Genomic DNA, 25,156 nt, shown 5'->3' with positions numbered 1-25,156 from the left:
GTCGGCCACTTAGAGGCATATCACCTTCGAAAGCATGGGATAGCCCCTTTACATTCCTGCTCTTATATAAGTCTCGCTTTCTAGTTCCAGTCAACGAGGTAAAAAACGCTCACTTGTTGGCCGAAGAAGTCGTCATGCAAAATCGCTGAGCATTTGCATTAACATCTTCTCACTGCTCTGGCGTTCAAATTGATGGGTCGACCTTTTCATTCAAGGCATGGTGGCCCGAGCGGACTGCACATCAAAGCTTCTTAATTATTGTGTTTCCGGGACAAACGGCTTCGTGCCGAGGCCCGCCTCCTGCTTGACAGCCTCCAACCACAAGGGGTCATAATCCGCATATGTTTGATCCAAAGGGTCATTCCCACCGTAGGAAAATTGACGGGCCACTTGCTGTAGCCTCTCGTCCGTGGGACAGATGCCAGCGGCAGTCTGACTATGAATGTAATCTATCAGGGCGCGACGTAAATCCGTGTAGCGGTTAAGGGCATTGGGAACGTCATTCCCGATCGACACGTAGGAAAAGCCCAGTGTGTCCTCCTGTTCGGGAACGCTCCCTCCCAGCAGCGCAACGGACGATTTCCAGGGGTCCATTGTGCGCCGTTCGTGACCCAAAAGGTAGGGCGGCATGGCATTCTCAACCAACCGTTGCACGTCTGGCGCAAACCCCCAATCACCCTTCCACTCCGCCATATCGGCGCCATTCTTGAAATGAGCCCCAACATGGTCTACACGCTCTTTCCAGGTTGCAAAGGTCGCGTCACAGAGCCCGCAGCGGGAGACAATGGTGCGCGATGCTCGCCATCCATCCATGATGCCGGAGTGATACTCCGCACTGTGCGTGAGTTTCAGGTGCTGCCGTAGATGGTCTTTGCGGGAAAACGTTCGTTGCCCGTCTGCCCTAGATTGGCATGCAAAATAGTTGTGTCGGTCGAGAAGATGACCAGTCTCCGGGTCTGGGGCCTGACAGAACACGCAAGTCCGGGTTCCGTCGACAACAACGATACCACCGTCGGGGGCGCACGTCCAAAGGTCCACAGGCAGATGCAAAGTTTTTTCATGTCGCTCCCAATCATACTTCGTGCGGAAAGAGTCGGTGCAGAATGTGCACTGGTACGGACGGTCTTCCCTCGTTTGGCGATGTGCTTGGGAATCGTTGGGACGTGGAGGCTTCTGACGCCGGCGATGGCGACGACCAGACAGAGATCGCCGGCCATTCATGGGAGTCGGCGGTCGTTGCACGGGCTGATAGTGTGTGTGGTGGCCCAAGGAAGCCTCGGAGCCCGATGAATGGCTATGACCCAGCGTGCTGGTAGATGGAGCTCCAACGACAAAGGAGTTACTGGAACTATGGCTCGACCAAGCATACTGAGAAGCTGAGGTTCCCGCACTCTCCTCATCGTCATCCGGACGTTCTATGCTATCCAAAGCTCGCATGATGTCCGAGGTCGCAGCCGCCTCACTGTCTGGCGGGGAATTCTTCCATCTTTCCATGGGCGATTGTAGAGAGTGATCAGCCGCTGGTGCCGGTTGTTCGACTGCCTGGGACGCACTTCCTCCGAACCAGGTGCGCCGTCGTGCATTACTAAACCAGTCGGATATCTGAGCTTGGTGGAGCCCTGTCTGCTGCTGCAGGGCATCTTTCTCCTCCTTTGTGGGGTAGGGGTAGTCTTGATGGTTGTAGAGCCATGACCGCAAAGCCGTTACCGCTTCCTTCGATAGACGCTGATATTTCTTCTTCCTTCCCAAACGACCTCCAGAAGATCTGAGACCTTCTGTCGCGTGAGGATCATTCGAAGCCGCGATATCGTGGGAATTGTGGAGAAACTGTCCTGCTTCCGGTGCGCTTTGGGCGAAGTTGGTGTTGTCGCTGAAGAGCCGCCAGCATGAACAGGCTGAAGCCAATGAAATATGCTCATAACAAACCGGGCATATTTCAAATTGACCTTCCGGGGGCAGAGATGCCGTTGGGAAACTTAGGTTGGCACTTAGCAGGGAGTCGTATAAGTGCAGGGGTTCCTCGGACCCCGCAATGGAGACTGGGAGATCTAAAGGCGGCAAGTCTAGAACATCAGAACAGTATTTGGGAGGACCGCTTAGATCCTCCGCCATGTGAAAGGAAAGCGGGAGATAGAGCCGGGCTGAGTCTGGGCAAGGAGGTGAAGAGAATCAAGATGATGATGATGATGATGATGAAGAATTGAAAGGCGGAAGGGGCGAGTCTAGCCCGTAAGTTACTTACCCTGAATATCCAGTAGAGCACCGGCGCCCTGTGTCACTCCATGGTGGGGATCTCCCGATACGGTATAGTCCGAGCCATCCCGCCAAAAGCATATGGATTATATAAGCAGGACCAGCTGAGGATCTTTGGAGGTGCATGGAGGTGCTTGGAGGTGCTTGGAGGTGCTTGGAGGTGCTTGGGCGTGCTTGGGCGTGCTTAAAAGATAAAGTCTCTCGATCTGTAAATCTTAGGGAAGGAAGAGAGAGTCCCTATACACCTCAAAAGCAGCTAAGCAGCTACCAGCTATCCGTCACAGCTTGATAACCAGCTGTATTGATATATATAGTCACCGTCCACACAAGCAATCACCGGAAAACCTACCTGAAGTCCCGTGACAGCATCATGGCTGCTACGTTGTGCCCCCAAGCAATCGACATCATCTTCTCTCCCTACCACGTCGGCCTGCGCGACCACCGCGTCGGCAACGGACCCCACCGCATCCTCTCCCTGGGGCTCGAGCAAGACCTCCACCGCCTGGGTGTCGCTTTCCATCTCATCGAGATCCCACCCGTCGACGAGTTCGAAGGCGAGATAGGGCGCAGCTTCGAGCTCCTGCGCCGGATTTCCACCGCCGTCAGCCAGTCAGTGGCCAACCGCCGCTTCCCCCTGATCCTGTCGGGTAACTGCATGGCCAGCGCCGCGGTCGCCTGTGGGCTGCACGTGGACGACCTGGCCTACGTCTATTTCGACGCCCACGACGATCTGGACTCGCCCGACGTGAACGAAAATGGGTATCTGGATGCCATGGGCCTGTCCATGCTGCGTGGGGCGAGCTGGAAGACCCTGATGAACAGCGTGCCGGGGTTCAAGCCGGTGGACCTCAATCGGCGGTTCTTGTACTGCGGGCTCCGAGATCAGACCAGTGTGCAGAAGCAGCGGGTGATCGAGGCGGGCATGCAGGTCATCTGGGGGAGCACAGAGAGCAAAGTCGATTTCGCGACGGAGCTGAAGACCCAGCTGGAGCAACGAGCGTACGGCCAGGTGTTGGTTCATCTGGATCTAGATGTCTTGGATGACTCGTACGGCAAAGTCAATGACTACCCATCTCCAGGTGGCTTATTTGAATCGGATCTGATCGCTTGCATGGAACTAATTCCGCAGAAGACGACCCCTCGGTCGCTGACCGTGTGTTCTTTTGATCCGGATGCGGGCGACGGTGACAAGATTGCTGGGATTGCAGTTCGAGCAATTACAGCCCTTGTTCGATCTCTTTTGGACACAGGAGCTCTATCCAAGATCTGAAGCACGGACGCAGCCACAGCGAATCCTGCAGGGACTTTGACCAGAATACTTTCCACATATGCTGGCACCACAAGACAGAGCTGGAATTGAAGGGAACCGTGCTCCTGAATACAGAAGAAAGAATCAGGCAGGTTGTTGCAAAAGGAAAACCAGCCACTGTAGATATCCCATCAAAGTTTTATATCATTGTCCAAATATATCATCAAAAATTGTATCCAGGTAACAAACGCCAATAGTATAGAAAGACAATCGTGGTGACATGGCATGGAAACATCACAAAATTCCAACGGTGGTGTATATAAGGCGCCCAGCGGAATTGTACCAACATACAGAACAAAAAAGTCCAGCTTTTCGTTAAGAGTTTTCGGGGAGCAGCCGTGAGGTGGATCATCGGCCAAGCCGTTCCGCGGCTGGTTAATATATTTTCAGCAGTTCAAGGGCAATTCATGTAGTCGTTGACCGCATGCAGGGTCATGTGCCTTGATGGTCATGTCATTGTACCGTAACTTGAGTTTCCACGAACCCTCAAAAGCCATTATTCGTAACATCCGTAAAACATAAAGTTGTCAAAAGAGCGCAGCGGAGGCGCCCAGTCGAATCATGAAGAGATCACCTAAAATCAAGTTGGAAGGCTTTCCATTTGCCCCCGACCGTGCGGCATCGAGGACAGCCGCGCGGGTGGTTAGGATAGCTGGTCGGCCCGTGCGACATCGCGCTCCCTGGGCTGGACGTCACATTCCGGAAGGATGCAGGGGGGCTGCTGATGAACATCCCGACACACTCCCGGCAAACTCCGCAGATACATTCCGTGCAGGCATAACATTCACTCAGTGCCCAAGGCCGCTTACAGCTGGCACAGTAAATCTGAATCTCTTTGCTACGGTAAGAGGCCGGGGTGGGATTTGAGAACCGATGGTGTTGCCGTTGCGACGCAGAGGGAAACATATTCAACACTGGGCTGGAATCCGAGTTGATCGAAGGCGCAAGGTGACTGGAGAAGGAATGATTCTTGCCCGACGTCGACGAAGCTGAGTCAATGGACGACTCGATGGACGGGAATGGCTCCAAGTCACTGTCGCGGTTGCGATCAAACGGCGGCGGGGTCATGGACTTGTGCATAGGCGACGCGAAGGGGTGGGGGAAAGGCCGGTAAGATGTCGGTGGGGGTAGTCCAGTGGGGGTTTGAAATGCGGGTGGTAGCGAAGAACGGTTGTTGCCCGCAGGAGCCGAGGTGATATTGGAGATGAGAGGCGGCATCGTAGGCGACCGGCCGACCTAGTAAGAGTTAGAAACGTAACCCGAGAGAATCCCAAGATCAACTTACATCAGACTGGTGTTCGTCATCTGCTTCTGTGGCGGAAGTAGCAGCCTCGATGAGGTCCTCCCAACGCTTACCCTGCGCCCAAGCTGCAGTTTGTGGCTCGGCAGAAAGCGCCTTGCGATCTCCTAGACTAGGACGTCGTCCGTATTCCTTCGATTTAGTGCGCTCGTGTTTCGGCTTGCGGGCCCCAGAGATCGACGACTTGCGAGATCGAGGCAGCTTGTCCCTACGTTGGATGGGAGGCAACGTCGAAGAGCGCCCGGGCGGCGAGTGTGTCAGAATGGAAGGCAGGAGCTCTCGAGGGCGAGCCGCGGGAAATGGAGGCAATGACTCTTGTTTGAAATGCTCGCGCAGTGACGGCAATTCGACGGAGCGGATCCGGTCCCGGTCATTGTCCGATTGGGTTTCCTGAGACGGACCAGTCAATGTCTGATTTTTTTTTTTCGCGACCGCTTTTTCTCCCTGCTTAATCCGCAAACGAGCAGTCTGTATAGCATACCATGTCTGTATCCCAGTCAGATGCTAAGCGGTTGTGGTGCAATTGGGCCAAGGCGACGGCTGCGGTGGCAGCGGCCGGATGGGCTTCATCGATACCCCGCGGGGTTGCGGGGGAGCCAGCATCGGCAACATAAATGTCGCGATCAGCCAGATCTACTTCCCAGTCAGCTGCTGAATATCCTCAATCTGCCCAAGAGTATCAACCAACCATTGCGCCGTCGAGAAGTAGCGGGTTTCGGAGGAGAAAGGTGAGCACGCTGGTCTGGTGGGGTTGTCACCATCAAGACAAAGCTCTCCTCGGTAGCCGGGAGCTTCGGAATGTAATGATTGGGGTGAGCACGGCGAATGTGCTCCTGCATGGAGCGATAGCGCTTTTCCTGTGCGATGAACAACCGGTTAAATGCGGCCATTACAGTCTTCGTTTATCCCAGCTCGTCCCTGTTTCTCGAACCTCGCAGCAGCTGCCCCTCTTCAGTTTGCATGGCGCTTGCTGCCCACTGCATGAGAAAGTGGGGCCCCGATCGGCGGGGAGAGCGAGGAAGAAGCACGGCGACAAAGAACACAAAGAGATGGAAGAATGGAAACTTACTCCCAGGCATCTTTTGCGACAATTGGAACCATCATTGTTTTTCAAAGGGCAAACCACTTCGTTGTTGGCGTCAGTGACGGAGAACGAACTGGTTAAAGATGATCGGGGCGGCATGGTCTGCATGGATCCGTTCGGGCGGCGGCGTGGGGTGGGTTGGTCGGAAGGAGGTTCAAGCACCAGCACACACACAAGGCAAGGCACACAGGCTGTGATTTTCAGGGCAAGGTCAATTCAATCTGGAAGATCTCCGCAAGGCGACATCAGCTGCTGCGACCAGAAAATACCAGCAGATTGTTTGTAAAGGAAGCTCGAGCAAGTCTAGTCAACTGGAGAGGCGAAATGGGATGATGGAAGAAAGAGAACAACGGAGGGCGGCGAAAGAAAGGAAAAAGAGTATTGCAACAGTATGAGTAATGGCCAAGCGGACGCCCTGCTAGACCACCACTTGCTCTAGCTTCTATTTCCAAGACCAGTAAGTAGCACTGATATCTGGATCAACAGCGAATGGGGGTAGAAACTAATGCAATCAATCTCTCATAGAGCAGAAGCAGCAGCAGCAGCAGCAGCAAGAAGAAGGAAAGGATGAAGAAAGTAGTAGTAATAGGCAAGCAGGTAAGGTAGTAAGTATGGGAAGCAGCACTACAAGCAGTGGCAGTGGAGGGGGAGAAAGTCAAGGAGCTTCACTGATCCACTAGGCCGAAATCAGGCTAGTGGCACACAATCTGGACAATTGACAGGCAAAGGATTGGGGGAGAGCAAATATCCACTTTAAGCAAAAGGAGAAAGAGTCCAAAAAAAATCAGAAAAAAAAGAATTGAAAAAAAGAGGCAGGGAAAAAGAAGAAAAATTGAGAAGGAAAGGCGAAAAAAGTGGGAACAGAAGGTATTGCAGTGGTATAGTCAGGAATCATACATACAGTAAGTAATAAAAAGCTAAATTGAACAGGCGAAACAGCTGGCAAATGCTTTGCTAGCTACTAGGCAAGTAGCTACCTAGCTAACAGAGCAGGGCAGCGCAGTGCTTGCAACGGGCGCAATGCTGGTTTCTCCGACCGCGTGGCTCACAGAGCGCTTGTGTTCGCCGAGAGGGTGGTTGTCCAGGATTAATGAACAATCCAGAAAACCCACGGAGCAGGCGATAAGTGGAACAAAGAAGGTTCCCTTTCGGTGGATTTGTTGTCAAACCCTCGATAAAGGTGGGATAAGCGTCTCACAGATGCTCTGTCGGTGGCACGATAAGCATTTCAAGTTCCGGACCGTGGGAAGGATAATCACAAGAAAACAAGAGAAAGAAGATGAGGAGAAATCGAGAAGAGGAAGAGAGAGGCAAAAGAAAACTCCGAAGAAATCATTAATATACCAGTCACTACCTTATGTGTTGTTTCTGAATGTCTACCTAGCTTACAGCAAACCAAGACACATCCATAGGAAGCTGCTGTTGCTGCTGGGCGAGGTTTAAAGTGGGAACTACGATAAAAAGCTCCAGCTGGATAAGCAGGAAAGCTCCCTTCCTCATACTACGGTAGCAGCTCTGGGCGGCATTACTTTTCCTCTAGTAGTAATCGGCTGTCTGACTACGGAGTAGCTGACTGGAATCTCATCCGAGCAATACCCTTATGAGGCATTAATCTTGTTTTATTATCGTCCTGGTAATGCCGGTAGGACAGCATGTGCCAACAATGATCCTGGTATTGAGTACTATGTAATACAATTTCCTCCCCGTCCGAGACTAGCTGGACGCCAGAGGGTATCTGATGCCGATAGCGCCTATCGATAAGTGTTGCTGTCGCAGCTAAGCTAAATGTGGGACAGCGCGATATCCGCACGCACGACATGGATGGATAGGGAAAGTTTCTGTCTGTCTTGTCGCGGAAATTACCAGTTTCGAGCTGGGATGCTCGATCCGAAGTTTCGACCTGCTGCTGATTTTATTTTCTGCTTCTGTAGCGGCAAACAAAGGGGAGCAGTTGTTCTCCAACAAGCATGAAGTCGAGTCGAGTCGAGTAGAGTCGAAAGGGCCTTTGCCCGCCTGATAGTAAATGCGTGGGTGAGGGTGAGGGTAGTGATGTGACACTTAGACTTTTTTTTGTAGCTCAGCCTCGGTCTTCGTGACCATTACCTGACCATACCGGAGCTCAAGGATGAGCGGCAGGAACCCCTCTGAATGGCCTCTGCCGTTCCGATTCTGCCCATTTTCAAGCATTGGCAGTTGGCACAAGACATAGACTTCATATATTCAGAGGACTCGCAAAGCGCTAACTTACCACTCGTGATCCGTGCGATTCAACCCCAAAGTTTTTACTTTCCTCCTTTTACACTCTGAAGCGAAGAGATTTAGTTTAACAGCCATGATATGGTCCAGCTGGTCTAAAAATTCCACCAGCCATCGTCGGTCGACGGCCCGGTTACTTGGAACGGGTCTAGCGGAAATTAGCATACGGTACAGTACAGTACAGTACAGTACAGTACAGTAATCGCCGACCAGCAATTCGGGAATGCCGGTGGAACCCCCCTCCTCACATTCTTGGGGTTTACGACAGCTGCTGCATAACCCGGCCCAGCTCAGCTCTGGACCAGAGAGAGCATAACTCAGAGGATTCTGGAACCACGGGGGAAAGAGAGAGTAATCTTATCGAGGTCACCGACCACGGATAAAGGATCTAGTCGACATTCCATAGTGGTAGAGGTCACAGAAGATTCCCTCGCACTTCCACCGAGAACTCCCGTCCAAGTAAAGTGTAGTGCAGTTAGAGGTAACCCTACATACAGCCCAGGGTAGTTCCTAGTAAGGTATGCTTAAGGAAAAGCACCGCGTGGTTGGGTAAAGGATCAAATGGTGAACCGATAGGCTAAAAAAGGCCATGTGCTGCAACCTCAGCTTAGCCTGGAGTACTTTTACCCCTCCCCTCGCAGGCTGAATGAATCCAATCAATCACATCTCCCCTCCCTCTTTCACCTACTATCCTTCCCCTCTCTCCCCCTCCATCCCCCTCCCAGGCTCCCACACACGTCCCTTCCAGCTGGAGGCTTCCGCTCTTTTCCCCCCAACACTAAAACCAGCTTACCCCCCCCCCCCCCCCATACAGCTTCCCAAGGGGGAGTAGTCTAGTAAGTGAGCTTCCCATGCACCTCAACCCAGAAGCTCACCCAGCTGCGAGCTTTGTCTGGTAGCTGCCTAAGACCGAAACGGTTAAGACGACACAAAAGATGTAGGTAGTGGCAAACCCAGTTTAGCTCGAACGCCACTCCAGTTCCTTATTCCCGTCTCAGTGGGGCTCTCGAAACGGTACCTTAGCCCAGTGAGAGAAAAAAAATGAAAAGAAAAAAAAGCAACAAACACAAGCAAAAGATGAAGGAAGAAAATTTTCATTCTTCTCGAAACACACAAAATGGCCACTTCTTGCTGATCCCATGGATGCAGAGGGGATGTCGCCCCCTTTTGGCGGAGGATAACGTGAGCAACTATGTGGAAAGGTCCGAATTGTGTCCTCCCTCGGAAAAACATATACATACATACAGGGTAGGGGTAGGACTTACTACCGACGTATACATGTTCAGTACTTGTGCTTGTGCACAATTGACTACTACGGTCAAGGGACAAGTTCAACGGCCGAGAAAAGTAGCGGTGCCCCCCCTCCACCCCCCCTTTGGACTCACACCTAAGCTATGGCACTCTGTCCCGGTGGAAAGTGGAGGTGGGATACTTGCCCAATTCGCTATTTAAGCGGAAAAAAACAACGAGTTTGGCCGTGTATTTCCCGTGTGGTTTGGCTGGGTGCGACGGAGCTACTGGTGCTACTGCTACATGAATCATTGGAACAGTGCTTGAACTGTCAGCAGTACACATAAAAGACAGGTCTTGTCGTTCATTTGAGCCGTGGATGGTCTTCCTGGTTCTGTTGTTCGGTCTTGCCTTAGTCCGAGTACGGGAGCTCGAACTAGTACAGTTGACGCACGCGGGAAATCGACTCTTTCATTATCTAGGATTAAGACATGGGAGATGATATGAGGGGTAGGGAGGCTTGCTTAGCTTGGACATAGTCAGCCGGAGTAAGACCTTGACTGATGTGGTAGGCCGTCGAGTCACGATACGTGAGCTCAGAAGCATCCGACACTCAATCTTATACGTATACTACTAGTTTGTAGGATGGATTTGTCGCTGTCGTGGTTGTTGTCAGCTGTGCTCAACTAGCAGCACACCATATAGTTAGGTGTTATTTTCCAAGCAGATCCGTATCAACATCCTCCTCGGTTCACACCGACATCACCATCTACACTGTTGTATTGTGGAGGAAGAGCTATTCTTGGAAAAGCAATGCAATTGTCAGCCCGCACAAAAAGCATCGGGTGAGGGGCGCATTGATCGCCGCTAAGACCAGAGCACTCGAATAAAAGGGGATTACGTGGGATTGGAAAGGCAGCTGGTTCTAGTTTGCGTTGCATGGGCGGTCGGATGAGGTTCTGCTGGATCTTCCCCGATCCTTGCATGCTTGCAGAGAACGTAGCGAATGCGATTTCTGGAGGTGTATGCAGGATGAGACTCCCTCGCAGGAAATTCATGCATCACTGCCAGTCAGCGAAGGACGAGCAAGTACCGAGTACTGTACCTCCAGCGAGCAACCTGCATGGTGGCGCCAACATATTCCACGGTGTTGACCTTCTCGAAAGGGAAGAAACACACAACTGCAGGGCAGGTCGCAACTGGTCAGTTGCCTCTCGGGGCAAGGTGCAGGTGAAGAAAAGCAGCATGATTGGCAGGGCAATTTGATGGAGAAAATCGGGCTGGTATCCAATGAATGGGCAGGGTTTCAGGGAACCTTCAATTAAAAGACTTTTTCCCGTCCACTGACTCTCGGGCGATAAAGTCATTGATTTGATTTGGTTATTAAATCGGGTTGATTGAATTGGAGTTCCCCCACTTCGGCTGGGCTGCGCGGCCTGCTGTTGCTGTACCGGCACTCTTGCTTAGCCGTAGTGAGCACACAGTCACACCGTGTGCAGGGTATGCCAAGACAACCGAGCGGTCACGAGCAAAAAAGAACTGGAACGGAAAGGATGCCATCCATGGGCTTGGCGGTCTTAAGGCTCGCTTCACACAGTGTGGTTAAGTCTTGGCCACTATGGGGAACTGTGTGTCAATCCGGGGTATACGCGTGTATTGAATTGTGCTGGAGTGAGCGACCAACCTCCTTGCCTGCCTGCCTGTCTCGAATCTCACCACATGATAGTTGTGTCTTGTACTGTACTGAGAGCTTCACTCAGTGTAGAGGATCATGCCCCAATTTCGGCTATCGGCAATGCACCCAACTGTTACACAACAGAGGTCGGGACTTATACGGCAAGTCTATGAGCAATGAGCCCATGCATCTTACGCACCAGGATAAATACAAATCGAGGATGCAGCCTCAGACTGCCCTCTTTTTCCATGATCATGAATTCTGGTACGAGTGCCCGTTTTCCCCGTCCCGATGACGTCGATACCCGAGAACACACTTGGTGCGCGGGACAACTGCCGCACTGCAGGGCTGCATCCCGTCAACTGTTAACGGCTCTTTTCAACGAGGCGCATCCGAATGATCCCTGCCTTCAGCACGTCTGAAGGGAGATGTCAACTGGCTGTGAATTATCCCGTGCTGCTTATAATGGCTCAAATATACACATAGCACAATATGAAACTCTTTCGGATGCGGAAATCCCCCGGAAACGTCGGCTGAGTCTCCCCGCCCATGGAAGTCAGGGCACGCTTGTGCGGTCATCATGTCCGCATCCTCCTATACTCTACACTACATGTGTATCTCCAAATGTTGATAGGGTCGATCGACTTGATCACTGCGGCCTACGGTCTCGACTATCATAACGGTTCCTATTATTGCCCCCTATCAACACCCTAGCCTCATATCTGAGCATCGGCTAGGCAGTGTAGGTGCCGTCTAACCGTGTCCGAAGGCTCCACGGGGATCATCCGATGGGGCTCGAGGCCCCAGAACTTTGGAACCGACCGTCGCTGGGTCTGATCCGACCGAACCTCCACGCTTCACCCACGATGACATCGTTGGGGGGGGGGGGGGTTAGTAGCCAACTTGGCCTGATAGATAAAAAGGCCCGTTCGTAGTCTCAACCCAAGACACCAAGTCAATTGCATTCAAGCACCGTTCAATCATAGTATCTACTCCACGAATTCGAATAGCCCTGTTCACCCAGCAACAACAACAGCACCAACAGACCACTGTTTAATTGCCACCACTACCACCAACCTCAGACACAACGACCCCAATGTCGACCCCCAAGAAAAACTTCCACGTCGCCATCGTCGGCGGCGGCATCGCCGGTGTGACCCTCGCCATCGCGCTGCACCACCGCAACATCTCCGTGACCATCTACGAGCAAGCGCACGCCTTCTCCGAAGTCGGCGCGGGGGTGTCCTTCAGCCCGAACGCGGTGCAGGCGATGAAGTTCTGCCACGACGGCATCTACAGCGCCTTCGAGAAGGTGTGCACGCGCAACCTGTGGCCCTCGAAGCAGAAGGTCTGGTTCGACTACCTGGACGGCTACAACTACAGCAAGGGCGCCGACCAGACGGGCGCCGACCAGCGCCGCCAGGACATCGAGTTCACCATCTCCAACAGCCTGGGCCAGAACGGGGTGCACCGCGCGCACTTCCTGGATGAGCTGATCAAGCTCGTGCCGCAGGAGATCTGCCGCTTCAGGCGGCGGCTGGAGGACATCCACGAGCGCATCCGCGACGGCAAGCTCATCCTCAAGTTCGCGGACGGGTCCGAGGAAGAGGCCGACGTGGTCATCGGGTGCGACGGCATCAAGTCGCAGGTGCGCCAGATTATCGTCGGCGCCGACCATCCATCGGCGAAGCCCTCGTACACGCACAAGTACGCCTATCGGGGCCTGGTGCCAATGGAGAAGGCGGTTGAGGCGATTGGGGAGGAGTTGGCCTCGAATTCGTGTATGCATGTGAGTTGTCTCCCTTACCTTGTCTTGTCCAAGCAGTCTCAAAGGGCTTTCTATTCTCGAAGTCCCGCGGATCCTGACATGGAATGATAGATGGGCCCCGGCGGCCACATGCTCACCTTCCCCGTCAACGGCGGCAAAACCCTCAACATCGTCGCCTTCCACACCAACCCCGCCGAGTGGGCCGAGTACCCCCAGCTCACCCGCCAGGGCACCCGCGAGGAGGCCCTGAAGGATTTCGAAGGCTTCGGACCGAACGTGATCAACCTGCTCAAGCTGACTGAATCCGATCTCAGCGTGGTGCGTACCCTCACCCTCACCCTTCAGCCCTGACCCCTTACCCCTGACCCCACCCCTCACCCCTATCCTCCATCAACCCCCCCCCTCCCTTTCCAAGTTCCCCTCAACAAAAACCAAAAGCTAACAGCGAACAAAAGTGGGCAATCTTCGACCTAAACGACCACCCGGTCCCGACCTTCCACAAAGGCCGCGTCGTGATCTCGGGCGACGCCGCCCACGCGACCTCGCCGCACCACGGCGCCGGCGCCGGCTTCTGCATCGAGGACACCGCCGTGCTGGCGACGCTGCTGCAGGACGAGCGCGTGCGCACCCACGCTGACCTGGCGGCGGTGTTCGCCGCGTTCGACGCCAACCGCCGCGAGCGGTCGCAGTGGCTGGTGCGCAGCTCGCGGTTCATCGGCGACTGCTACGAGTGGCAGGCCGAGGGCGTCGGCAGGGATTTCCAGAAGATCGAGGAGGAGATCAACCGGCGGAACGGGGTCATCGCGAATGTGGATGTCGCCAAGATGGTGGAGGAGGCCAGGCAGGAGCTCGGGAAGCGGTTGGTGGGGAATAAGGCTTCTTTGTAGGTGGGCTGGGCTTCCGGGTTTGGGGATGAGCGTATATAGATTGGTCTTGATCTGAGTGTGTATATAATTATAGGATGTAGATAGTTGTGGTTTATGGCTTGGAGCATGTCTGAAAGGTCTATGGTCTGTTTATGCAAGGCGCTATTTGTGAATTTGCACCGGGCTACTACTGATATATATGAACTTGCTTCTTACATATAAATGATTCTGTGATATTATATCTGTATCTCTTGCCAGAGATCGCTATAAATAGAAGGTCTGGCTTTTTATACAAGTATATACTTTGCTGTCTGAAACCAAAACCAGGCTAAGACTATGTCTTTTGTTGCTATATTAAGAAGTTTCTGAGACAATATGAGGCATGCCATCCAGGGCGCACAGTATATTCTGAGACATGGTCCAAGTCAATTGAAATTAATCGGAGGATTGCGATTTGAGTGCATATGGTCTAGATAATTCAGGGCTTGAGAACACAATGGCAATTGCACAAGTTTCAGTTCCTGTCTCAATTTGCTCTTCCTCTCTGCATACACCTACTAGGTAGGTAGTATTCCATGCCCCAGTGCACCATTGGCTACCCCGCATCCAACTGCCGGGCGCCATCCGACATTTGTCCCGTTTGCCATGTTTGATCTGTTTGCCGGCTTTTCGGAAGCGGTCAAGAGCGGCAAGAGAAGGGCGCATCCGATGAGGCCGGGGATTTCCCCTCATCAACTCCCCAACTTCCGAAAGCTTGTTTCCCTCCGACTCCCCCGATTTTGAGGGGAATATGGGGCTGGATGACTCGTTCACTTCAAAGATCGGATGGCCTCATGTGAATGTACTGACCCGGAGTTCCTATGGTTGCATGGGAACCCAATCAGTATTCCTGATGTCCTACAGCCTGACATGGTGGGTTGTTCTTCCTAACGACTTGCTCCAAGCCGACCTCAACCACCTTCAGTGTTTTTGATCACCCGGAGAAATGCGCCACAATCTGGAAAGCCTGTCAGCAGGCGCTCATCTACCTCGTGCCACAATGCGGTGGAACCAACCTTTCTCATCAAAAAATTCTAGCTCAAGACATTTGGTGCGTTGACTGGGTCCCAGCGTGGAGGCCGAATGTTTAGACTCGTGCGAGAGGACACTGGTCGCGCTGTCCATCGAACCGCGCCGCGAGATACTCTGAAATGCGAATTTGACCTGCTTCGACTTGGCGACAGGTGCTCCAAGATCGCTCACTAAACCGTATCAGCCGGCTTCAGACAACCACGCATCACTCTTGACGTACTGGGTATATCCATGAACCTCGCTCGCCGGGGAGTCCCCGGAAAGGAAGCGAAGTACAACAGCGATAGACTTTTCGAAATTGGATCTTCAAGTATCCGGATTACTTCTGCTGAGTTGGAGTGGTAGTCTGTCGCGTTGATGGATATCCTCCTCGCGTCGATACAGGAAATGACCCTTCGACGGAGCAGTACCTCTTGAAAGGACTCGAAATCTGTGAACGTCAGCCTAAGTGCTCGACCAGCTGTTAGCCCAATTCGAATTACTGTACCGCTCAAGTCATGGAATTGATACATTGGGGAAATGGGGTATCGCGTGATTGTATGGAGGTCTTCAATCTTTGTCTTGTGCGAGCCTTGAAACCAGAGGCCGAGCTGGGTTGCAGTGACCCGTCGGCTGGGAACGTAGGGAAGCATGGAGCTCTTGACCGTGGGTGATCCGCGGATGACTGTTTGAGTGACCTTGACTCCGTCTTGGACATCAATTGCTTCGATTGCTTCGGGCTCGTTTGTTTGTGTATTGAAGCAAGCCACGACATTGCACATGAGAGGACGGTGTTTCACACGTCTTGGGACGTTTGGATCAAGGAATTCCCTGCAATGGAAGAACGGTTAGCTAGAGACTATCTGGGCCCGGGAAGACAGAAGGAAGCAGAGCATATTAACGCGGGCACATACAGCTGCACCGGATGGCTTGTCAATGGGATCTTTCTGTCGGGTATCAGCATTGATATCACCGATTGAGGAGAACCGATGGTCAAATCTGACTCTGCGGACCTCTGTCGAGATATAGGTCTTGATGTGCGGTCATCCGGAGGAGGGGACGTCTTCGGACTAAACAGGTAAGACAGTCCTGGCGAGTGAAGTTCCAAATCATGAGCGTTCGTATTGAAGGCGTGAACGAGTTGGAAGTCGAGCCATTGTCGGAACTGTTCCCATTCCTCGGCGGTGTCGTTGATGGACTGGCGTGATTTCGCCGAGACTTGATCTTTTTGATAGAGATCATGATTGGGCACAAGATTGTGCCCGTATCCGACCATACCCAAAGCATCGCGCACATCATCGCTCACTTGATGAAGAAAGCGTGATATAGCTGCGACATCGAGTGTATCGCTGCTATCGCTATCGAGAGTAGGCGCAAGCCAACCAGATGGTGACTGTGGGACGAGACCATGGGTATCGCAAGTGTCGAGTCTTCGAGTGAGATTGCCTAGTCTCTCAGATATCTCCCGGATGCGATCGAGGACCTTTTTGATACTTTTGACTGTCCACTTCGCTGAGCACGTTGTCGTTCTCCGGTATTGCACTCAGCATGTGCTCTGACTCTAGCAGAGCTCGCCTCAATCTGTTCCCACGGTGATTCGGGTCATGAGCGTCAAGGGCATTGCTTCCCATTGAATTGTCGAGCATACATCGCCTTAAAAGTAAGGAAATCTGTGATGTCATGGTTCTTCCAGCAATCAGCATGCTTCGTCATGACGTGCACTCTCTCCGGGAAAAGGACGTACTTGATGGACTTCAGCATCTCGAGATTCTCCAATTGTCTGTTCTCCGTTGCCTTCATGAAGCCGAACGTCGCATCTCGCGATTCCTGACTTGACTTCAATGTCGCAATTTTCAGACATCTCTCTAGCTTTCGTCGGAGTCTTTCCGCTTCGTCACGCTCTAGGGGCCAGGTGACTTTCTCGAATAGGATGATTGCTTTGGTGCCGAAGCTGTTACGCCGACTATTCGAGGTCTTTTCATCCTGCGTCAATTGCCGATGCTTATATACGAATTCTGCGCATTCGTCAATCGTCCGGTTGTAGAAGACCCCCAAGACTCGTTCGCTCTTGCTGGTCGACTGTTTTGTCTTTTGAATCTGCTCCAATAATTCTTTTATGGCTCCGAATTCTTGTCGAAACGAGTTGAAGTCGGCCGAAGCACTTGCGGGTCCTTCTTTGACATTCTTGTAGATGGTCCAGACAGTAGTAACGGCTGTCATGACATCTCCAAGACCTATCTGGGGAAAGCTCATTGCTTATCCCCTGTTTCTAAGGGTGTTCTTCAGAACAAGAGGTGCTTTATTATTAATGGTATGGAATGCGAAATCAGGCGGAAGAGAATGGGAGCATCTATAGCAGAATGATTATGTGTCTGCAGGATCGACCACTGCATCCCGGCGCTGAAAAGTCACAAGGGACCTTGAAATGCCACGAGGCTGAGCTACCATGCGAGGAATAAAGTGCCTTCGCTTCTGTCTGGTCAGGCAACAACTTGTCGCCGGGGGCGAACGAGCTTCATGGGGGGTGTTTGAACATGACTGCGCCCCAAGATCTGGTCTAGGATTGAGATAATATTGTCTTCAGAGCTCCGAATTCTATCGCCTCAACCACATGGTAAGTACATTTACCCAGAGCTTTCGGTTGTGGATACCTTCATCGGGCAAACTCTCGTGGTGGCGGTGCACGAGCCTTTTAGCACCGGTTTAGTTTCTCCCTCCAGACCAATCGAGGAGCTCTGGTCAGGAACGTGCTGAGATGAGTCGATCATTTTGAAATGACGTACAGACGTACCACTATATTCTGGCTTTCAACACGAACCTGAATGATGTTCCCCGGGGCTGCCTTTCATCTTGTCTTTTCTTGTCTGCCTCTGTTCGAGTAGTAGCACCATTGCCTTGTGAGACAGACGAACATGGGCCATCAACATCGGCGCTTATCGCCCTTCTGTCAGCCTCGCGACCTTACAGCCTCGCATTCATCATATACCTATAACTTCTCGAATCGATCTGCGCTGATTCCAATTCTGATTGAGAAAAATGAGTCCGCAGTCTAAGAACAGGCCATTCTATTCCAGCCTCTCAACTTGGTTCCTACGCAAGTGGAAGGTGCCATCGGAGGCACTAATTCAGAACAAGACCAATCAGGTTTCGAGTTGTTGCCAGCCTGATTAATCGCTATGGGTCTTTTTCCCCAGGTCAAATTGTACCTGAATCCTTGGGGAAACTATGAAGACTTCAAGCATCATGCGGTAGTCATAACCCTCCACCCGTCATGACCGACGACGAGTACTCCGCTGATTCGCCTCTAGCCGGCCCAAAGACACGACTTCATTATTAGTCGCTTAGAGAATGCGAGCAAGCGGGAATGGCTTTGGGTAATCGTTGTGGCCGGTACCGGTTTCTTCGCAGATGCATACTGTGTAAGTGAATTTAACGTCAAGTACACAGCTGTGACTGACCTTATAGATCTTCTCCGTCAACATGGTCACTCCGATGCTCAGTGCGGTCTACTGGGACGACATAAAGCTCAAGTCTAACACCTTGCACAACTATCAAGTTGCTCTCGCGATTGCCACTTTAGGGGGTGCGCTGGTTGGCCAGATCCTGTTTGGCATCGCCGCTGACATCTGGGGTCGCCGTAAGATGTATGGATGGGAACTCATCATCCTTATCTTCAGCACTCTCGGCATGTCAATGGCATCTTCTGGAAAAGAGGAGTCGATGTCCATGATTGGAGTTCTGCTCTTCTGGAGGTTCTTTATGGGGGTGGGGGTTGGGGCTGACTATCCATTGTCGGCCGTGATCTGCTCAGAGTATGACCCTTTGTTCTTGTGTGCAGTATGTTGCTCAAGCAAGTTCTCATAGTGTTCCAGGCTTGCTCCGACACGCATAAGAGGTCGCATGCTGGCAGTTGTGTTTCTTTGCCAGTCTCTTGGAGAGGCGGCCGCTGCGGTCGTGGCACTCATCGCCGTAGCTGGCTTCCGAAGCAGCCTCCCAGATGACCCCAACAGCCTGACATGTACGGGCTCCTGCGTTTATGATCTGGATAGGATCTGGAGGTATATTGTCGGCTTGGGCGCAGTCCCGGCTTTTGTTGCGATTTGGTTCCGGATGACCATCATCGAGTCTCCACGGTACACTGCCGTTGTGATGAAAAATAGTCTGCAGGCTGCTGCCGATGTCTCTCAATTCTATCGGTCAACAGAGCTACCAGCCACATCGGCGTCGAGTTTGGGAGATGATTCAATCTCTCTCACACAGACCCATACATGCGACGATCGCATTATCTCGCCGGTCGTCTCCCGCGATTCTGGCTCCGGAGCCAGCGAGAATGACACAAAACCCCATGTAAGCATGTGGAAAGATTTTAGAATGTTTCTCAAACAGAACCACAACCTCCGTACACTGATCGCTACTTCTTTGTGCTGGTTCTGCCTCGATCTGCCGTTCTATGGCTTGGGCTTGATGAATGCAGAGATCATCAATACCATCTGGTACGGGCAGGCCATTCAGCCCGCGGGCGTCTACCAGTATCTATTACGTGTGTCATACCAAAGCATTGTGGTCGTCTCGTCTGGTGCCATTGTCGGTAGCGCCATTGCGGTTATGACGGTCGACCGCATTGGCCGGCGGAATCTGCAGCTTTTGGGTTTTGCCTGGTTGTTCATACTAAACGTGATCATCGGTGCGGCCTTTCGGTATCTCAGCGAGCATGGCGATGCATCGGCTCTTGTTGTGCTCTACGTGCTGACGCAGATCTTTTTCAATTTTGGTAGGTTCATACGCTGCCATGGAAAGAGCTGGCTAATGCTGAACTAGGACCAAACACTACGACTTATATTGTATGTTGCATACAGTGGCATTCTTTGGACTTCGACATTGCCCATTGTTAGTATCATTTGAATCACATCTGACACGCTACAGGTCCCCGCAGAACTCTTCCCGACTCGCTTCCGCTGCACCTGCCATGGTATCTCGGCTGCGTCCGGAAAACTGGGATCCATCCTTGCGCAATGCTTTCTGGGCTATGTGGACTTTGGCAATGGTGCAAATTGGCGACACGTGCCCGATTGGCTAGGTTATGCGCTTCTATGGTAAGCCTATCGGGGCTTTTCTCCGGCGATGAATGTCTAACAAGCATCTAGCCTGTCTTTCTTCATGCTGATGGGCCTCATTGTCACTCTTTGGATTCCAGAGACCAGGGATTCGAACGGGAAGAACAAGTCTTTGGAACAAATCGCCGCCGAGATGGAGTTCAAGGGGGAGCTTGGTCGGGACATTGAAACTAATGGCTTGCATAGGCCAGTTGCTGACGACCTTTGAGATACTAATTGCCCTGTATGGCTTCTTCTTGCTGTGATACCTTTGTATCCCTGTCTTTGCTTATGCCCCTATTTTTAAGCAGTGATGAAAGCTCACCCAGGTGCTGAACTCCTTCAATGCTCCGCTTGTATTCACCAACAAGGAACAGTTAATCTTTTGATTAAGAGTCTCCGGTTACTGTATTACCAGTAGACCTGCTAAAGGACTTATTCACTTCCTTGCTACTAAACAGGTTCTAGATTGATTCACCACATACCGCATGTAGTTTGCAGAGCTAAAGCACTGCCTCATTTTCATCAATTGTGAATTGACCGATTGTTGAAAACCATTAACTCTCTGACTGGCTGTCCATTCCCTAGAGGTGATCTGGCCCCTTCCATTTCGTCTCCCTCCACTATTTGAACCTCCCTCCACTCCCTCTTCCTCTTCTTCCTCTTCCTCCTCCTCTTTCCATTCACCAACCCACCTTCCTCCCCAACTCCATTTCTTCTATCTCTGATTCTTCATCCTTTCTTATCTTCCATCATCCTCTCATATATCACACCATCATCCTGTCTATCTTATATACTACCTATCATCTTCATATTGTCCCATCTACTTGATAAACCTGTACAGGTCAAGCACGGAACGCCGTCCGTTAACATGGGTCCGTTCCTCAAGCAAACAGCCACCTGGCCTATCCTGAGTGCACGCTATACAACCTTGAACGACACGCTCAGGCCATATTCTGGCATTGCATTCTGGGCCGAAGTACCTCAACTCAGGCCACCTCGCCAGTGACGGGTGATGTGTCACCACCGTGTTCATTGCAGATCAAACGCCCGTGGCAAACCCACTCAGCAGTCTGCTTTCCAGAAGCTCCTAGTACTTCTGGTAAGATCAGGACTGATCTTACCTCTAGCAGCAACTGCGTTGCCCCCCCAGAGTGAAGATTATTACACAGAGATGCAGCTCTTTTCGACAGACGGTGACGAACTTTCAGAATGCAGTTATTCCCTCTTCTCAGGGGCATCTCGAGAACGTTACAACTAGTAATTTTCGAAAACCTCGGGATTCTCTCGATTTCCATCAGACTCTAAGCGCCTGCGGCTGCAGGAATAAATTGCGCAATTGCAGACACCAAGACCACTGCTGTGCTTCCCTGCGACAAGAATGTGAAAAGTGTGGAGATGAGCTAGTGTCGAGGGATCCTGGAGTACATGACCAAAGATGGCAAGCTGGCGGTCAACCGGGTCTCTTCTGGTGCTGCGGCTACCTCAGACCCTATGATCCCACTGTGAACTCATGGGAAATGGCGGCTTTATCTGTCGATGCTTGTTCTCAGCTTATCCAACATTCAGGCGCGGAAGTGGACGCATGTCAGGGGGCCGAGTGCCCGATCGTTATCCTCGACTTAAGGGTGACTACGTAACTTGGCTGTTTAAAAATGCTAAACAGATTGAACATCGCATTGAGCCGGATTGAAGTCCGTGTCTACATTAACGGCAGCGTCGTCGATATGAGGTTAGTGCTATTCTGACCGAACGCCAGGAGATAACCTACCGACATACTAGCCCAACAGCCTATAAGAGAAAGGATCAAGCGTCGTCTAATGGATCAGGTGGATTCAACAGCCAAAGTAGAGCTTCAAGTCATGGGTTCGAGATGACCGGGTTCATACCCTATGGCCTATGGCTTCAAGAAAGCCTGGTTCGCCCGCATTGGATGGAAGTATGGAAATGACATGAGATCACAACTATCTCTACTTGAACCCGTTGGTATTGAAACACAACAACCATGTTCTGTCAGATTAAAGACGGAAGAAGCGTAACGATTGCTCCCGCTCTACGCAAATTAACAAGGCAGACCGGAAGGTGCAGTATTGAGAGACTGAATGATATTACCCAGTCGCCGTCTAAAATACCCAAAATACACACTTCACTGAGCCCCAATAAGGCCGCCAACTCTCCTAAGCTCAGTATTGCGGCTACCACAGCTAGAACCGTACGCAATAAGTCAGTGAAGAGATTAGTTGAGTTCAAACCGAATGTGACACGTCCGCATCATCTACTGATCTATTCTAGTGTGATTTGAGAGACAGCTTTACTTGTATAATCACAGAATTCAAAGAACCCGTTAAGGTTGCTCACATATACGTCCAAGACAGCCCAGCGTAATGGGCAGGCCGAGTTGCTTCATCCCTGAAGCTACGATAGTGATCAGATCTCGGATTACCAGTGATATTGCGCATCTAATTGGGGCAAGTCAACTCGATTGAGGAAATGCACCCATTACTTGGTAACAAATCACAGATTCAAGCTTTGGAAATGGAAGGCAGCTACTACCGAGCTCCGACTGGGCGTGACTAAATGGTAGGTCCTCGATTTTGATCTTATGAAAGCCTAGTACTGATTGCAGACAGCTGTTATCCATCGATACGCTCAGAACGATCCCAAGGATCCAACTAGTGCCTATTTTCAGCATGGTCACAGATCCAAGAGATCGGAAGACCAAGAATCAAGCGAGCATGGTGATTTGACGTATTGGATCATTCGATTCAAAGCGCGAGGCTGCACTATCTTTGGATTGGATTTGGATTACAGGGGCTTCCTGACCATTCCTGACCATTCTTGATTGCTCGTGACCTCTCCAGATCTCTCCTGACCTCTTCTGTCATCTCCGGACACCTAAAGGGAGGCCCAGCCACGTCCAGTCACGTGAAGAGACCTTCAGAAAGATCATTTTAGATCAAAATAAACACACGCGGGGAGGTCTGCCGAAAACTGGATCTCCTTTCCTTACTTCCATTAACCGAACACGACTCTCCAACCCCAGGATGTACGTCGACGGAAACATGCTTCGGTGCAGCACCGGCCAACTTACTCAACTATATTTGCCAGATCGACCGTAACTTGAAGAACGGCAATGGAAGTCACATCGTTTTATATGTTAATGCCCATTTAATGCCCATTACAATGTCAATGACACCCAAGCGGAGACTCAAAATAACAAGGCAAATGCGAAAGAAAGGCATGCTTCGAAGAGGCTGAAAACCTGCTCTATGGGTTTCTCAGTTCCAATCCTCGACCCTGGGATCCATATAAACGACTCGAAAAGCCTCGTCGTTGCAGTGTGTCTGTCTGACACCCAACGCCCGGTTCAGCTTCACAGTCTCAGCCGCAGTTATCTACCCTCGGTAATATGACTGAACACTTTTGACTTTGCCCTGACATCTCCTGACATTTCCTGACCTTTCCTGATCTGTTCTGGCCGTTGCTAACTGTTTCGGCCTTCTCCAGATCCGAACTTCCGCCCACCATACCCAGCAAAAAGAACACCATGCCCAGCAAAAAGAGCACCACGACCGGCAAAAAGAACACGAATCCGGCACTCCATCCAACGGCGACACTCTTCGAGAAGTGACAGTTCGAGCAGGAGCCAAGGCGGGAGGACCCCGAGCCGCGATGGCCCGACAAGCCCATGAGTTGCGCGTACGACCGGGCAGCCGAAATTTGAGCTGCGAAAGGCCCGCTTGGTGATGCTACGGGGGGACATCTTTTCTGGGGCAGAAGAATGCGCAAACTGCAAGGGAAGGAAGGGGAAATGGAAACACTGCGTCGCCATCAACAAGGAGGTTCTCAAAGGCCGACGCATGGAGGGCCAGGCCGCGTGTGCCAACTGCATCGAACAAGGGACCACACTGCCAGAGGAAGAATAATCGTCAACGTCGCACCCGCAAGCGCCAGCGAGAAAGTGTGGAGGAGGAGAAGGCAGAGGAGAAGGAGGAGGACCCTTCCCCCCGGTACCGGGGGGAAGGGGCTAGCCGGTTGGCGCCCCTCGGGTGGGGGCAAAGACCTGGCCGGGCCTTGGACACAGGGCGCGCTGGAACAGATCCTGCGCAGCGGAAACCCGATGTATGACTACTGGAAACTGGCGGCGGCCGTGGCGGAAGGGGGTGAGAAGTGGCACCAGCGGCAGTTGGATGGTGGTGGTGATAGTGATGACGCTGATGATGATGAGACGGAGATGTAGTAGGAATCATATTTGGTTGGTTGTGCCCGTTTTATGGACATCGGGAAGGCTTGTGGGTGATCTGGCCAGAACTGTGGCAGCAGGCGCGACCTCTCATACTATGTCCAGCTTTCTATCTTGGACTGTCGACGCACGCGACCGCACATTGAAGAGACGATTGATCGAGCGCCACTGTGTCCGCTAGGCTTCATTCCAATATCTACCCCGAAGGCACCCTACAAAGAGCCGATCCGGCACATGTATGACGCCTGGGCGGCTAGATCGGACGTCCGTCACAATGATGACTAGAGAGCTCGAATGTCAAATATCTTACTCCACCGCCGCCTCCTCTCGGCCCCCTCTCGCCGTCGTGGTCCCGGTCCCCGCTGCTGCCGCCGACGCCGCCGAGTCGTCCTCCTCAAGAGGGTCCCGGGGGCGGGCCCTCTGACCCCAACCAGCCTCGATACGTGCTTCTACCTACATCCAAACCAACCCACACTGACATGAATGCCTTGGAACAAGCTCGGGTGCTACAAACCACCTGCGGCCGAGGCAAACCTCGCCGGCGCGGCGTAACCTCGCCACATTGACGCGTTCGTGGGAATGGCCGTCGCTGACAAAATCCTTTGTTCGCCTTGAAAAGAAGAAATAATTATCACGCATGAAACGCATCTCAAAGCCTAGGAGCTTTGTTCCAGCTGAGTCTGACAGCCGCATGATGAAGTATGATGGCGCCACGCAAAGTTGAATCAGCCTCCGGTTGAAAAGAATCAGGATCAGGACGGGGGAGGGCGGTCCTGCCATCATACTGTAGCAGTAGCGGCGAGGAGGTGTTCGTGCCTTCCTTATAGAGGAAGCGGTGGACGTACTTACTTCGACGAACTCTCGTCTATTGATCGATGCTGTCGCCATACCAAGAGCTCTTATCAATGTCTCCGGTGTTTATCGGTCTATTGTCACATGCTACCACGCTACATCCAGCGATAGAAGACAACAAATCACTACAGTCCCTGGCATCGAAATCAAGACGGAGAACCGATATAGACAGCCACG

General features: G+C 52.0%; 9 protein-coding genes across 9 annotated transcripts; 5 read left to right on the top strand and 4 right to left on the bottom strand.

Moving 5' to 3' along the window:
• Positions 1–276: 276 nt before the first annotated feature.
• On the bottom strand, positions 277–1,740 carry BO86DRAFT_286810 (uncharacterized protein; the record flags this gene model as incomplete). Its single annotated transcript, XM_025667362.1, has 1 exon — positions 277–1,740. A coding segment is annotated over one exon (1,464 nt), but the record flags the coding sequence as incomplete, so codon positions are not given.
• A 502-nt stretch (positions 1,741–2,242) lies between these two features.
• BO86DRAFT_385584 (uncharacterized protein) lies at positions 2,243–2,454 on the top strand. The gene has a single exon (XM_025671137.1). The coding sequence runs from the start codon at positions 2,283–2,285 to the stop codon at positions 2,439–2,441; it is 159 nt and encodes a 52-aa protein (XP_025531872.1). The 5' UTR covers positions 2,243–2,282; the 3' UTR covers positions 2,442–2,454.
• Positions 2,455–2,623: 169 nt separating this feature from the next.
• On the top strand, positions 2,624–3,523 carry BO86DRAFT_445214 (arginase family protein; the record flags this gene model as incomplete). Its single annotated transcript, XM_025676431.1, has 1 exon — positions 2,624–3,523. The coding sequence occupies one exon, from the start codon at positions 2,624–2,626 to the stop codon at positions 3,521–3,523; it is 900 nt and encodes a 299-aa protein (XP_025531871.1).
• A 609-nt stretch (positions 3,524–4,132) lies between these two features.
• rfeD (putative transcription factor RfeD) lies at positions 4,133–6,054 on the bottom strand (the record flags this gene model as incomplete). Its single annotated transcript, XM_025667569.1, has 5 exons — positions 4,133–4,798; positions 4,848–5,252; positions 5,344–5,495; positions 5,551–5,719; positions 5,932–6,054. 5 exons carry the CDS (start codon positions 6,052–6,054, stop codon positions 4,133–4,135), a joined length of 1,515 nt encoding a protein of 504 aa, XP_025531870.1.
• Positions 6,055–10,849: 4,795 nt separating this feature from the next.
• Positions 10,850–11,444, top strand: BO86DRAFT_137959 (uncharacterized protein). Its single transcript, XM_025666166.1, has one exon. It carries the CDS (start codon positions 10,935–10,937, stop codon positions 11,400–11,402), a length of 468 nt encoding a protein of 155 aa, XP_025531869.1. The 5' UTR covers positions 10,850–10,934; the 3' UTR covers positions 11,403–11,444.
• A 549-nt stretch (positions 11,445–11,993) lies between these two features.
• On the top strand, positions 11,994–13,860 carry BO86DRAFT_445212 (FAD-dependent oxidoreductase). The gene is made up of 3 exons (XM_025676430.1): positions 11,994–12,896; positions 12,987–13,193; positions 13,331–13,860. Exons 1-3 carry the CDS (start codon positions 12,204–12,206, stop codon positions 13,760–13,762), a joined length of 1,332 nt encoding a protein of 443 aa, XP_025531868.1. The 5' UTR covers positions 11,994–12,203; the 3' UTR covers positions 13,763–13,860.
• A 634-nt stretch (positions 13,861–14,494) lies between these two features.
• On the bottom strand, positions 14,495–17,280 carry BO86DRAFT_445211 (uncharacterized protein). Its single transcript, XM_025676429.1, has 7 exons — positions 16,536–17,280; positions 16,275–16,477; positions 15,706–16,237; positions 15,300–15,622; positions 15,033–15,242; positions 14,797–14,982; positions 14,495–14,738 (listed from the first exon to the last, which is right to left on the bottom strand). The coding sequence occupies exons 1-7, from the start codon at positions 17,042–17,044 to the stop codon at positions 14,692–14,694; spliced, it is 2,010 nt and encodes a 669-aa protein (XP_025531867.1). The 5' UTR covers positions 17,045–17,280; the 3' UTR covers positions 14,495–14,691.
• A 687-nt stretch (positions 17,281–17,967) lies between these two features.
• Positions 17,968–20,248, top strand: BO86DRAFT_406420 (inorganic phosphate transporter; the record flags this gene model as incomplete). Its single annotated transcript, XM_025674181.1, has 7 exons — positions 17,968–18,039; positions 18,100–18,210; positions 18,257–18,603; positions 18,664–19,562; positions 19,610–19,632; positions 19,715–19,884; positions 19,936–20,248. The coding sequence occupies 7 exons, from the start codon at positions 17,968–17,970 to the stop codon at positions 20,111–20,113; spliced, it is 1,800 nt and encodes a 599-aa protein (XP_025531866.1). The 3' UTR covers positions 20,114–20,248.
• A 3,508-nt stretch (positions 20,249–23,756) lies between these two features.
• On the bottom strand, positions 23,757–24,907 carry BO86DRAFT_406419 (uncharacterized protein; the record flags this gene model as incomplete). Its single annotated transcript, XM_025674180.1, has 3 exons — positions 23,757–24,098; positions 24,438–24,580; positions 24,662–24,907. 3 exons carry the CDS (start codon positions 24,905–24,907, stop codon positions 23,912–23,914), a joined length of 576 nt encoding a protein of 191 aa, XP_025531865.1. The 3' UTR covers positions 23,757–23,911.
• Between the last annotated feature and the right edge of the window lie 249 nt (positions 24,908–25,156).

Source organism: Aspergillus japonicus, assembly GCF_003184785.1.
Source record: "Aspergillus japonicus CBS 114.51 unplaced genomic scaffold BO86scaffold_4, whole genome shotgun sequence".
NCBI classification, from domain to species: domain Eukaryota; kingdom Fungi; phylum Ascomycota; class Eurotiomycetes; order Eurotiales; family Aspergillaceae; genus Aspergillus; species Aspergillus japonicus.
This window is presented reverse-complemented; position numbering and strand designations above follow the sequence as displayed.

Bases quoted from the DNA above. Each gene is read 5' to 3' on its own strand.
- BO86DRAFT_137959 (XM_025666166.1), top strand. From the start codon at position 10,935: ATGCCAAGACAACCGAGCGGTCACGAGCAAAAAAGAACTGGAACGGAA.
- BO86DRAFT_445211 (XM_025676429.1), bottom strand. From the start codon at position 17,044: ATGAGCTTTCCCCAGATAGGTCTTGGAGATGTCATGACAGCCGTTACT. The intron at 16,238-16,274 runs GTCCTCGATCGC...CTGAGAGACTAG, and splicing joins CAGTCAAAAGTATCAAAAAG to GCAATCTCACTCGAAGACTC. The intron at 14,983-15,032 runs GTACGTCAAGAG...GATACGGTTTAG, and splicing joins GAGGTTCATGGATATACCCA to TGAGCGATCTTGGAGCACCT.
- BO86DRAFT_385584 (XM_025671137.1), top strand. From the start codon at position 2,283: ATGGTGGGGATCTCCCGATACGGTATAGTCCGAGCCATCCCGCCAAAA.
- BO86DRAFT_445212 (XM_025676430.1), top strand. From the start codon at position 12,204: ATGTCGACCCCCAAGAAAAACTTCCACGTCGCCATCGTCGGCGGCGGC. The intron at 12,897-12,986 runs GTGAGTTGTCTC...ATGGAATGATAG, and splicing joins CCTCGAATTCGTGTATGCAT to ATGGGCCCCGGCGGCCACAT. The intron at 13,194-13,330 runs GTGCGTACCCTC...AGCGAACAAAAG, and splicing joins CTGAATCCGATCTCAGCGTG to TGGGCAATCTTCGACCTAAA.